Raw genomic sequence first — 12762 nt, forward strand, 5'->3', positions numbered from 1 at the left:
TTTATGAAAAATGTACTAAGACTGTAAATTTTCTAACCATGAAACTGATGTAAAGACAGGAGTGCTGCCTGCAGCCTGTAGTTTAAATCTTGGGTAACTGCTTCCTGTGCCACAGCTTTAATTAGATTAATTCTTAAGAACTTGACATTCTTTGTGTTCTAAAAGCATTTTGGAATCATGCATATTATATAGAGGCATTTACTTTTTCTGTGTTATCCTGCCTTTAGCCATTGAAAGGACAAGGTGCAACGGTTTTAAACTGAAAGAGGGACATGAGGAAGAAGTTCTTTACTTTGAGGGTGGTGAGACACTGAAACAGGCTGCCCAGAGAAGCTGTTGCTGCCCCATCCCTGGAAGTGTTCAAGGTCAGGTTGGATGGGGCTTTGAACAACCTGGTCTAGTGGAAGGTGTCCCTTTCCATGGCAGAGGGGTAGAACAAGATGATCTTTAAGGTCTTTTCTAACCCAAACCATTCTGTGATTCAGTTACTAGGGAAAATAAGTGGGAAAACAGCATATAGATCTAACTGTTTTTCTTGACTTGTTTTAAGGGTGAAATATGAGACAGAATTTGCATAGAAGTGGTTTATGTCTCTTGTTTTCAACTGGAAGTATCTTGCCAATGCTTGGAGATCAGAAGGAAAGGTATCAAAGGAAAGGAAACTTTTAAAGTAATTTAGTTTCTGGGAGGATGGAGGTGGGGCTAGCAGAAGGGAATAATTAAAAAATAAATTAAAAAAAAGGTGAGATAAAGTTTTAAAGTACACAACCCCTGGAGCAAAGCTCGAGGGAAACATGATGAGCCAAATGAACGAGATTCTGTAGGCTCCACAAGTCTAGTAAAGCTCACATTTGATAGGCCTTGTGTATGGAAAATGGAGAGTTACTTTGTACAGCAAATACGTGTGTAGTCTGTTTGTTGTGCTTACAATCTCTCATCAAAGTAAAGAGTGTATTGTTCTAATGAACTCTGTCTTGTTTATCACTCTTTTTTTTCCTGGAAAGAAGAAAATTGCCGATGCAGGATAAAGTGAGGCCTGCTGTGGTGATAACATTTTGCAGCTCATGCCCTGGCACTGTCCACTTTATTTGGGTGTAGTAATGGGATCCCACCCTGTCTTTTTCTGTGAAAACACAAAAAGGAAAGAGCCCCGATACTCGTGCTTCTTTGTTCACACCCACTCAGATAAAACAGTTCAGAGAAAAATGTTTAGATGATGAAAGGCTCTGCCTGGAAGTCTAAAACTTCTCAAAACTGTTGAGGAGTAAAGATGATGGGTTAGTAAATTTAAAAGATGTTCAGAAATTAGGTAATGTGTCAGAATATTATCATTGTGGTGAATTTCATTCCCATATCTCTATTTTTGGCTTGACCTAATATAAGAATTAGGGGTTTGTGTAGGCAGTTCAGAGAGAAGGCAGACCCAGGATTAATGTTCCTGCTTCTCTTCATGTTTCCTGGCTCTTGCCAATGGGAAATTTTAAAGGGAGACTGAAAGCCCGAAAGTCAAAATTTGCGTTCTATGTTTTTTCTCTCCGAAAGGAATACAAGATTAATGAAGAGGCATTTTCTTCCTTTATCTTAAATTTTATGGCAGGAAATTAAAGATTTTTTTAAAGGCTTTCCAGTATTCTGGAACTTCTACTTTTGGAAAAAAAACAGTGTTTTTCATCAGAATTTCTATTAGAATCTGTGCATTTTTTTCTCTTTTAATTACTGTTATGAAACCTTATTTTTAGCATTTATCTTATTTGGCAATTGTGGTAGAGAATATTCTTGGATGTTTGCTGTACTTTTCAAACATCAAACACAAAAGAGAGAGCACAGTTTTGCTAAATTTTTTCAATTAACTTAGGGTGACTTTCTAATGCGACCCCCAAAATCACTTTCTGTGTTATGCCAACTCTCATAGATGTAGAAAAGTCAAATCAAAAGCAAGATATGCAAAGTCAAGTGATTTTGCCAGCATCATACCAGCATTCTGTGACAAAGGAAGGAATGGGGCACAAATGTTTGGGATATATTTGATCTGGATTTGACTGTTGAACTTTCTTTCTGTGAATGTTTAATTCCTGAGGTATGAAAGTGTATATCGATTATTATGGTTTGAAAGGTTAATATAAGAAATTATTCTTTTAAAAAGTAAAACAGTTTTCAACCTTAAAAAGTTAATTAAACATTCAATGAAAAAACCAAGCTCAGAAAACAGTGTGACAGTACGTGCACTTCTCAGCTGCTTCTTGCTTGTTTGTAGACTTGTTCCTTCTTCTGTGAGAAGAAGGTAGGTAAGCCTGAAGGTCATCACAATTCACTTTTAGGAGCACTGTCATCTGTTTTTATGGGCTGAATTAAAGAACAAAACCATTAAAAATCAAAGTAATGAGCACCCAAATGCCTGTTGATGATAGGGGTTGAGGGCATGTGGATTTGCTAGTGGAATAGCTGGGAAGCAAATACATTAAAGTGGTGTTGACTGTAGACTTTAACCTTATCACTCCTGTAGCTTTTAACTTGTATACCTTGTTTTTCTCATCATTTGTTCTGCTGCTTCTTGCACAGGAACACAGGCTCTCGATTTGCAGCAAACTGTGCTATGCAATAGGAGGTGCCCCAAATCAAGTGGCAGGGAGTGCTGCTGCTTTCTTCCTGCAGATCTACCTGCTGGATATAGCCCATGTAAGTAGCACCAGAACATTTATAGAGTGTAGACTTAACTCTGATGCTGTCAACCATGTCCCTGAAATGATAAAAGGGGAATTAGCTAATAAATATTCCAAACTGTCTTGTTATCCTTGCCTCTTGCTGTTCAGCATCCTGGAAACTGCATGAACTTGTCCACAGATATCTTTTTTTCCACTAGTTTCCTCTCTGTCTTGAAGTGGTCATTGTTTGCTTTTAGGTTGGGATCATTATTAGAACTTTAGGTGCTGTAGAGCTCTCACACTTGTGGACACAAGAAAAAGCAGTTCTCAGTGTCAGTAGTCAGATAATGTAAAATGTGAGACATCTGAGACATTAATAGCACCGTGTTGGGGTTATGAAGTTCTGTTCATTTGGTTCAGTTAAAAATCACTGCAGCTGCATCCAGTAGTCAGCATAATCTCACACAAATATTATTTGGTTTGTCTAAGGTAATTTTGTTGCAAAGAAAGCTGAGTTATCCTTCCTGAAGGTTCTTTGCTTGCAGTCTGTGTCTTTCTGGTGCAGAAGCAGACCTGGTGAAACAAAGTAGTGGGAGTCATCCCATTCATCTGACTTTCAGCTGCTCCAGCTTTCTAGATCTCAGGACAGCAGAGAAACAAAGAAAATCAATCCATAAGCAATTTTCACTGTTTTGGATTGTCTTGTATGCCTGCCTGGTAACTAAGAGGGATGGATAAAGTATTAGGATAGGAAAAAGGGTTTTAGGGAGTTGAGGCCAAACTGCAGGGATGGTGGGAAGAGCTGTAGCTGAAACTACTTGAGTGACATTCAGCACTGGTGACTGTTTCTGTTTGCTGGAAAGAGCAGGAAGTTCTGCCTCAGATGTCATTGCCCATTCACTGTTCCAGATGTAGAAAATGTGGGATATTACAACTGGAGGTGTCCAAAAGTTTGGGTTTATGATTTTCCTGTAAAAGTCTGGTATTAGAAGCTGAGGTGTGACTTACTTGATAAAATTTGCAACACAATAAGATGGGCATGTAAAACTGAGATCACCTTGGGTGTCTTGTTGAGATCACAGTCACGAGACCTAGAAAAGGGGCCAGTTTTGGACAGCAGTGTCAAAGATGCCAAGTGGATGATATGAAATCTGAGGAGCTGGAAGTGTTACAGGGAGCTTGGAGATGCAGGAGGGAGGTGGCTACAGCTCTGACTACACCTGTTTCCCCCTTACATCAAGGATGGCAACACAAGCCATTGGAGAGGAGGAAGCGTGAACAGAATGAGAAATTCACTAATGCTGTTTTTCCCAGGGTGCTTATAAATAAGGCAATTTCCCCACTCTCTGCTTATCACAGAAACTGAAAATTCTTGAAGCAAGGGACTGTTTCTTTATGTGTTTGTGTACAGTGTCCAGAAAGCTGGGGCCCCATCCTTGCATCTTTGGACACTTCCTAAATCAATGACACAGTAATAATTATATTATTAAAAACCTTCTACTGAAACCAAATGATTTTGCTTAATGTTTGTAATGATACACTTACTCCTTCATTAAGGGGCTCAATTATTTGTTCCCTGATGGTTTAGTTTGCTCTCTGTAGTAATCCTGCAGGGATAGGGTTTATTTCAAGGCCTGATAAACAGCTCTGAAATCCTGTGGTTTTTTTCCACACATTTTCAGGGGAGAGCATGTAATTTTACAGTCACTATCTGGATTTAATTCTTGCCCACTTAGAGGGCAGAACTGTTTCAGCTCCTTGAGAGACTGGGAAACCTTCTAGCTGTAGTTTTTCCTACATAATCCAGATACTTTCTAAGAAAATTACATTTGTATTAATTTTCTTAAGCTTGCAGTTTTTCCATTTGAATTCATGTTCCAACTAAATTACCTGTATAAACTACATACATAAATGTAGCTCCAAAGCACGCAGGATCCTTGAGGCAAATTACTATAAAACACTAAAACCTGTGATAAAAGGATCCTGGTCTTTATTGCTTTTGAGATGGGCAAATTTAGCGTAAATTATCTTGTATTTTATACCACTGAGAAGTTTCTGGCATTGATGCTGAGAGACACTGTTTAGATTTAGGGGCTAAGAAAATGCATCCAAGGGATGTATAAGCCCATGCCAGTGCTGAAGACAAGGTGGATACACACCCTCCACTCATAAGAGGGGTTTTGCTTTTTGCTCAAAGCTTTCTTCCACCTCTGCTTATGTAATGTCCACTTCCTTTCTGTGTGTTTGAGTCATCTGAACAAAATACCAATGTGAAACCCATCTAATTTGCAGTTTTGTGTTCTCTCATAACTGTAGTATTTCAGCCCCCCTGTCCTTCTGACTGCCATTTGGCTCGTGTTTTGCTGACCTTGAGGAGCTCAGTGGCTCAGAATTCTCTTGAGAAGCAGCAGGGACTTCTGAGCAGTTGTGGTGCAGCCCCCACAGCAAGGCTGTCTAAGGGTTGGTGGGTTACTTGCCACTGTGGCTGTGGCAGGGCACAAGTCAGCAAAGGTGGATGAGGTGAACATCAGCAACCTGCTGCGGGACACAGCCCATCCCAGCCTTGTCCTACCACTCAGCAACAGAATGTTTGCAGAGCCACTGTCATTGCCTGCTGGACACTGCCCTTCCCAGTACTTCTCTGTTTATAAGCTTTCTCAGGTGGGGTATCTGTCTTGGAGCTGGTGGAGAGAGGAAGATTGGCTGCCACTGTAATTTCACCTGATTTGGGCTAAAATGTAACAGGTGTGATTACAGAAGTGGATAGCACCTGCCTTTTACAGAGGTCATCCAGGACATTCAGAGATCCCTGCTTCCTTCTTTTGCCTCTGAGGGAAGACTTATCAAAGTCAGTGGTAGGGGATCTGCTCCAGCTGGAAGCCACGTGATGCTGCCTGGGAGACAATATAGTGGGCAGAAAATCGAGGGATACCTGCTCAGGCTGGGTCAGCTTGCTCAGCTGCATTTTCCAGGCTTCCCACTGTACTGGAGCACTAGTAGCGTGAAGAAGCACAGAGATGAAGGGGTTTTGTCTGCTGATGCTGTTTAAGCCACAGAGGCTGTTTCATCAGTCTCTCTCAGTAATTGCATGGAGGAACATTCATTTATATAGTTTTTAATGACTTTATTCAGGACTGTAGTTACAATGGCATGAACTGAGCACTTGGAGGATAACCCACCTTTTTTGATCATTGTGTGATGGGAATTCCTAAACTCTGTACAGACATATGTGAAAAAATAACTACATTGCCTGGGATACACTGTATTTCTATATGGGCACTAAAATATGGTCCTCCTGGATTGACTTCTTGTTAAAGGATTTTCCCACTTGGGCATTTTATTTTTATGTAATCCATGAACATTTCTCAAGTGAGATTTGATGGAGATGTGCTGGCACCTTTGGTTTGAACAGATGTGCCTCATGCGATGCAGTTGTCACAGTTGGGTGCTGAGCGGATAAAGTCTGCTGTGCTCCAACCTCTCCCTCAGCCACATGCCACCAGTTGGCAGCCTTGTTGCTAATATCAGGAGATGAAAAAACTCTAGTGCCTGTAAACTGCTCCCTCTACTATTCTCTAGATCAGGTCAAGATAAAGATATGAGGAGATGGAGCAAAGCAAGAGGGTAATTACAGAGGGACTCTGTCAGGTTGTATGACTAAAGCAAGGACTTTGCTATTTGACTATCTGATTCATTTTCCTCATTCTAAACACATTCAGGATTTTCCCTTCCTTGCATTTTCTCCCTCTCATTCATTCATTCATGATGCCTGTCTCAGTGCCTCATTTGTTTGCTATGGGTAACCAATAGGAATTCCTATGACAGCAGCAGACATGTTTTGTACATGAACTATCATTATTCTTTGAAACACTGAGGTGTTTTTTTTCTGGAAGGTTGCTTTATGCTGTCTCATTGTGTTGAGAAACAATGGCTCTTGTTTACAGTATTCTGTCTGTACTTTCAGATTACTCCATTTCATGCCTCTCTGGTGCTGTTCATTGGCAAAGCCTCAGGTGCATTTACTGATCCTGTTGCTGGCTTTTTTATCAGCAAAAGTAGATGGACAAGAATTGGCCGGCTCATGCCTTGGTAAGCATAAATGTGTACATATATTTACATATATACATATTATTATTGAGTGTTGTGATCATACAGCCATCTTATCTAATTAGTCATAGTGATTGTATTCATTCTACATATGTAAAATCAAAAAGAAAAGTTGTCATGTCATCTATTTGCCCTTAACTTTTTCACAGATGAAAATATGGAAGAGATTTCTACTGCTGGAGATACAAACAAACAAAGCCAGGATACTGTGTTGTTAACAAAATGGGAACCTCAGATCTAAAACTCTCTTTAATCTGTGGTTGAATTTTTATCTTTGTCTAAATCCTTTTAGTTTGGCCTCGCTCCTCCACAAAGTTGGAACTTATCTCTACTTGTGTCCTAGAGCGCCTTCATGTCTCACATCAGCCTTCCAGGAGCTCCATCAGCTTTAACTCCCTCAGCCTTTCAGTTCAGGAAAGGATGTGTGTGCATGACTGTGGGACAGACGTGACACCATGGCCTGCCCTGACACTCTGTTAGGCTCTTCCTTACACCACTCATTCTGCTCCTGCTCTCTCTTGCATCCAGTAATCAGAATAGTTAATTAAAAAATCCCCATGGCTTTTACAATGAATGAGGTGCTGTGAGGTTTTGATCAGCATTTCTAAAGGGAGAGTGTGAAGTTTCACTGGAACATCTTGCCCTTGTGTGCACTCCAGTTAGTGCACTGCTACATGTGCTGTTTGTGTGCTCTAAGGAGAGGTTAGAAGAATGAATTTTATGTGTATAGGAAGGGGATTGACAGGTATGAAGCAAGAAAATCGGGAAAGATTTGTCCATGCTGGAGGAACTCAGGCTCATCTGTGCCACAGAGAATGTATCTGTTAATTTTTTAGTACTTTGGAAGTCAAAGAGAGACTGAGTAGTTTGTGCAATGGGGCATTTCTCATCACTCTTTCTCTCATGCATTGTGAGGGTGTATTGTAAGATATTTTGAATCAATAAACTTTGAATTAATATAACCCTCAAACTTGAGTCACAACAAAAGTCCTGAGCAAGGAAGTTGGAATTTCAGGGAAAATAAACCCAGTTTTTTTAGCTGGTGGTTCTCTCACTGTCGTGTGGTTTTAGAGCTACAGAAACTTCTCCATGGGCAGCTTATATCTGACAAAATATAGAAGGCAAGTACATGTTGGAAAAGCTGAGATCAGCTGCTCTTGGCCCCAGTAGGAACAGGGCCTTGAGGTCAATGTTGAGCTTTTTGCCAGGAGCCCCATGGGAAAAGAAGAGCGTTCTGCTGATTCTCTTTTCAGGAGCAACAAAGTTATTAAAAAATAAAATGCTAAAATTTTTTGTACAAATGCTATTAGATGTATTCTGATACTTTTTTCCCCCCAAACCCTCTGAAAATACAGCAAATACATGTGTTTACTGTTAGTGTTAAATGGATGTCAGAGTGCCTCCTGTTCTAGCACAAGCATGAACTTATCAGCCCTTTGCACTGTAAGCCAACTACAGCACATCTTGCACTCACTACACGAAAAGTGCTTATCTAACCCTGCCTTTCATCAAACAGCTGCTTTCTTTGCAGGAGGATTTTGTCTGCTTTTTTGGTAATGGTGATATTTTCATGAGAATTTTAGTCCTACACTTTGGAAGTCAGGCCATTTTTATACAAAACAAACAAACAAACAAAAATTGGAACTTCCACTAACTTAAAAATACTGCAGTATTTTGAAATTATTCTGACTTTTTAATAATCTGGAGTGAAGCAGCGGAATTTCGTCAGTCAGAAAAGCTTGCCAACAAAGAAAGAACATCAGTAAAGAAGGAGAACATTTAACTATCTCTTAATACTGTACTTAATATGGCATGAAGTTATCAATCGCTCTTGGTCTCTTATTTAATATGTTTAAAAGGCAGAGGCAGACATTGACTTGAAATACCGGTCAAATATTTTGGCAAAGAGCTAATAGTAGACAAAGAGATATTCAGCAACTTCAGCAAGGCTCTGAAAACTCACTGACATTACAGAGGAAAGGAAAACGTGGAACGAGAGAAAAAAAGGGGGAATAATACTAAGAGGGTTGTTGCTGAAGAGTTGCATGAAAAAGGGACCGTGGAAATATTTCGTGTGGTGAGTCTGCCTGGACACCCTCTGGAAGAGCTCACTCAGAGAGAGGGGAAGGTGGTTTCCCTGAGATGTGTTAGGATTTTACCCTTGTTTATATTTTCCATTGCTGACCTGCTGTGGGTGACCTCTGGCCTGGGGACTGGAGGCACAGAGAATACCAGAACCTGGCACTTTCCTGGTAAATGCTCAGCTCCCTCCCAAAGAGCAGTGTGGGCGAGCCATTGTTTTACTAAACTATTTACCCACATTACTCTTTTGTATTCCAGGTTTTCAGTTCACGATTGCAAAATAATCAGCTGACCCCCAATGTCAGTAGCGCTGTTGTGAAGGGATTAATCTGTTTTCTCTTTTACATGTTTGGAAATTTTTTGTTAGGATCTTGGTCATCCAAATACACTGTTTAATGCCTGATCTACAAAAATGCAGGAGAGCCCTGATTGCAGCTCTGACTTTTAGGAAATAATAGCACCTGACCACTTCTTCTGTGTCATGGAGTTTGACAAGTCAAGTTTTAGACTAATGTAATTTTTTTGTGGTTCTTTTTTTTAAAAGCCACCTTCCTCACCAGAAGATGACCCTGTTGTGTTGGAAGTGTTTAGGAGTTTTGCTGTTGAGTTCAATGGAGCAAATTGTCATATATCCAAGTAGATACAGAAGTAGGAACTTTCACAGTGGACTGTCCTTTTTATGCTGTTTTCAGTTTTTTTTTAATGTATCAACATATTTGCACCTCCTTGAAGTAGCAGTGAGGAGGCTCAATTGAGGGGAAAACTGAAGGAACTAAAATTGGGAGACAGAACCTTAGTAATAAGTAGAATCATATAAAAATTGCTGAAGCATGCAAAGACATGATGACATAACTTAGTCTTCAGGGGTTCATTTCTAATAAATGTGTGATCTGAGACATGTAGCAAGGCATGGCAGTGTGGGTGTTGTGTTACAGTGCATGTGCAAGGAAATTGTGTCTGTTCTGAGTGGGATTTCATTTAAGTGTAGCTCTTTTCTTTCAGGTTTACTGGGGGTTTTATTATTTTATTTTTATTATTTTATTATGGAAATACTTGGACACTTTTAATATTAATCTGTGTATTTAATGCACACTAACTTAATACTTAAAAGCATGGCATTATCATAGTTAGAAAAATGGCACATAAAATAACTTGTATTATATTGATTGTTAGCAGGAAAATTGAATGTGCTGTGCTATCATTATGTTAAGGTTATTGATATGTTAATCTTCCTTGCAGGATGCTGGCATGTACACCCTTCACAGTTGTGTCCTATTTCTTTCTGTGGTACCTGCCTCCTTTTGTGTCAGGAAGAGCTGCATGGTACGTGACTTTCAACTGCCTTTTCCAAGCTCTGACCACAGTAAGTAGATTACAGCTCATGGTGTTCTCAGCCATAACTTGCTTGTTGTCTGTCTGCATTAATTCATATTTAGGTAACTTGACTTCACATTCTGCTTCAGCTTCTAGTGTGTTTAAGGGATAGGCAAATGTCCATTTATCAAACTCTGCTAGTAGATGGTTTCTGCCAGTGCTTTCACTGGCAAATGACCTGCTAATTCAGACAAATTACCTCCAGTCACTTCCATTGGCAGTGCCCTAGATACTCAACTATATATAAATTTTATAGATCCACAGAGACATTTGGGTTCCTAATTGTAGTCAGACATCTAACTGCTCATAGCTTCTATTTTCAGGAGCAGATTAGGAGACTAAGCAGGTTTGTGGCTCAAGTTCTGGGTGCTTGACTCAAGCTAGAAGGCAATGAGAAGTCAGGGTACCAGAGCTGACATAGTACTCATAGCAGAGATCATGATTTTTATGCCTGGTTGGAAGAGTTTGGGCACGTTTTTTTTAATACACCCCAGAACTTGCAATATTTATGCAGAAGCCCCAATTTCAGTGGATCCCAAAGAACTTTTCTGACACATTCCATGCTGTGTATGTAGGGGTTGCATCCCGTCACCCCATTTTGCCTGGCAGCCAATACCAAGATGAACAAGGTACCTTTCATGAGTAGCAGCATCACACAGCAGATTAGGACTGGAAGAGACACAAATCTGTTGGAGCTGGGAATTCTGTGTTCCTGTGTTAATCTTGCATATTTCCCTAGCTCCTTTGTTTCCTCTGTAGAAAGATGGTCCAGAAGACATTCATTATGGTTTTAAATAACTTCCTATCTCTTTTGAAGGAGAAACTTGTTTTCTGTGACAGAGCTTTGAAAATGTACACATTTGCCATGCCTTGTGGAGGGGAACAGAAATGCATTTTGAACCAACAGGGTAGGATGCAGATTGCAAGGCCTAGTTTGGCTACAGATCTCTGTGGTGGTGGGAACACCACAGAGAGCTTGATTGTTCAAGCAGGTTCATGTCCCACTTCCACTTCACAACAGTCTGAGAGTTAGGCCCATGTGTCATTCTAGGAATGTAGAAGTGATTTTTATTTTAATTCAGTCTTATGAGGACAGAATGCCACCCGCATCACAACCAGTGAAAAGGTCAAGTCTTTGATGTTCAGCAGTTATTTTCAGTGAAATTCTACTGTAGATAAGGCCTCTCCTGCAGTAAAAGTGGGACTCATTTACCCAGCATCACAATAAATATTGCCAGTGCATTTTTTTCCACCAAGATTTTACAGCAAAGTATCAATTGCATGCTGGATACAGTGCTGTAAAAATAACAAAGCAACACTCTGTCTACCTTTTTATCAGTGCACCGACATAGCAATTGGGTGTATTGGGTCTATCTATTCTTAATTAAGGAGTGTGTGGCAAAATGGGGCTAAGGACCAAGTAGTTTTCACAATTATCTCCTGGAATTATATGATTAGACAAGTAGTTGAAATAATTTTGTGATTTATATAGTCTTCTGGCTTGAATAAAGTGGAAAATTACTTCTTCATGGCTTTATTTCCTGTTGGTTAGCTCAAGCTAGGAACATGGTAGTCTCCTAGTGCAAAAAAAATAGATGTTCTATAGCACGTCTGTGAAGGATTTTTTCCCAAAGTAACTGAAGGAGCACAAGATTAAGGTAAAGCCTACTGGTATTTTATTATTTATTATTTCTATTGTGAAAGATACTGTTTTCCTTTTATGTGCTTTACAACCCAGAAAGAAAAGAGGTCTTTGTGCTAAATAATTGGTTGAGGGCTCTAAGTGAACGCTCTAGATGAATTCCAAGGTCACACTTAACCATTTTCCTGGATATCAAAGGAATACAACGTTTTTAACCAGGCATTTCTTCAGTGATGTTCTTTCTTTGCACAGTTATTCCAGGTACCATATTCTGCCCTCACCATGTTCCTCAGCACAGACCAGAAGGACAGAGATTCTGCAACAGCATATCGTGAGTGTGAGCTGGGCTTTCTCATGGGGATGAGGGTTGAGTTTGATTGAAAATCATTCTCTATCTACGGGAAGTTCCAAGTGATTTGTGTCCCTAAACTGGACTTTTTTATAAGAATTTTCTAATATTTGATGAAAATTATTTTGCCTTGTAAAGAATTCTGTGTTTCTAGATAAATAGGAAATGTTAATGTTTCATTGTCTCAAATTGTCTGGCTAGGTATAAATTCTTCTTGGTTTATTGCTAGCCAGATGAAACAATAAAAATCATTCTTACCCAAGTCAGGGTAAAGAAGAATGATTTCCTTTAAAGGTGATTTGTAGGGGAAAGTCCAAACCCCATTAAATTAAAGAAAGCATGAAACTAATTTTAAGGTGTTTGTTGTTTTGATTTTGTTTCATTTAGATTTGTTGCTTTGTTGTGTTTTGTTTTGTTAAAGTTTTCCTAAGTTTACGTGTTTCGTGTTATAAATTCAAATTCCAAACCTGTTTTCTCTGAAAAAAGTTGAGAACATATAGAACCAAGACTGCTAACCTCACCAAAAAGGAGGTCAATTTTGTGTGCATGTTCACACAAACTGAAAT

General features: G+C 39.5%; 1 protein-coding gene across 1 annotated transcript in view; it reads left to right on the plus strand.

Annotated features, from left to right (window-relative positions):
* The first annotated feature begins 1017 nt into the window (after positions 1–1017).
* The window catches only part of MFSD2B (major facilitator superfamily domain containing 2B), a 33873-nt gene continuing 22128 nt past the window's right edge, over positions 1018–12762 (plus strand). The window contains exons 1-5 of the mRNA XM_027897458.1: positions 1018–1029; positions 2443–2676; positions 6607–6731; positions 10071–10194; positions 12100–12178. Coding sequence (XP_027753259.1) covers positions 1018–1029; positions 2443–2676; positions 6607–6731; positions 10071–10194; positions 12100–12178 — 574 coding nt within the window. The remainder of the gene's footprint in view (positions 1030–2442; positions 2677–6606; positions 6732–10070; positions 10195–12099; positions 12179–12762) is intronic.

Source organism: Empidonax traillii, unplaced genomic scaffold (genome assembly GCF_003031625.1).
Source record: "Empidonax traillii isolate 1590-97213 ecotype Southwest subspecies unplaced genomic scaffold, ASM303162v1 scaffold543:size1229247, whole genome shotgun sequence".
Taxonomy (NCBI): domain Eukaryota; kingdom Metazoa; phylum Chordata; class Aves; order Passeriformes; family Tyrannidae; genus Empidonax; species Empidonax traillii.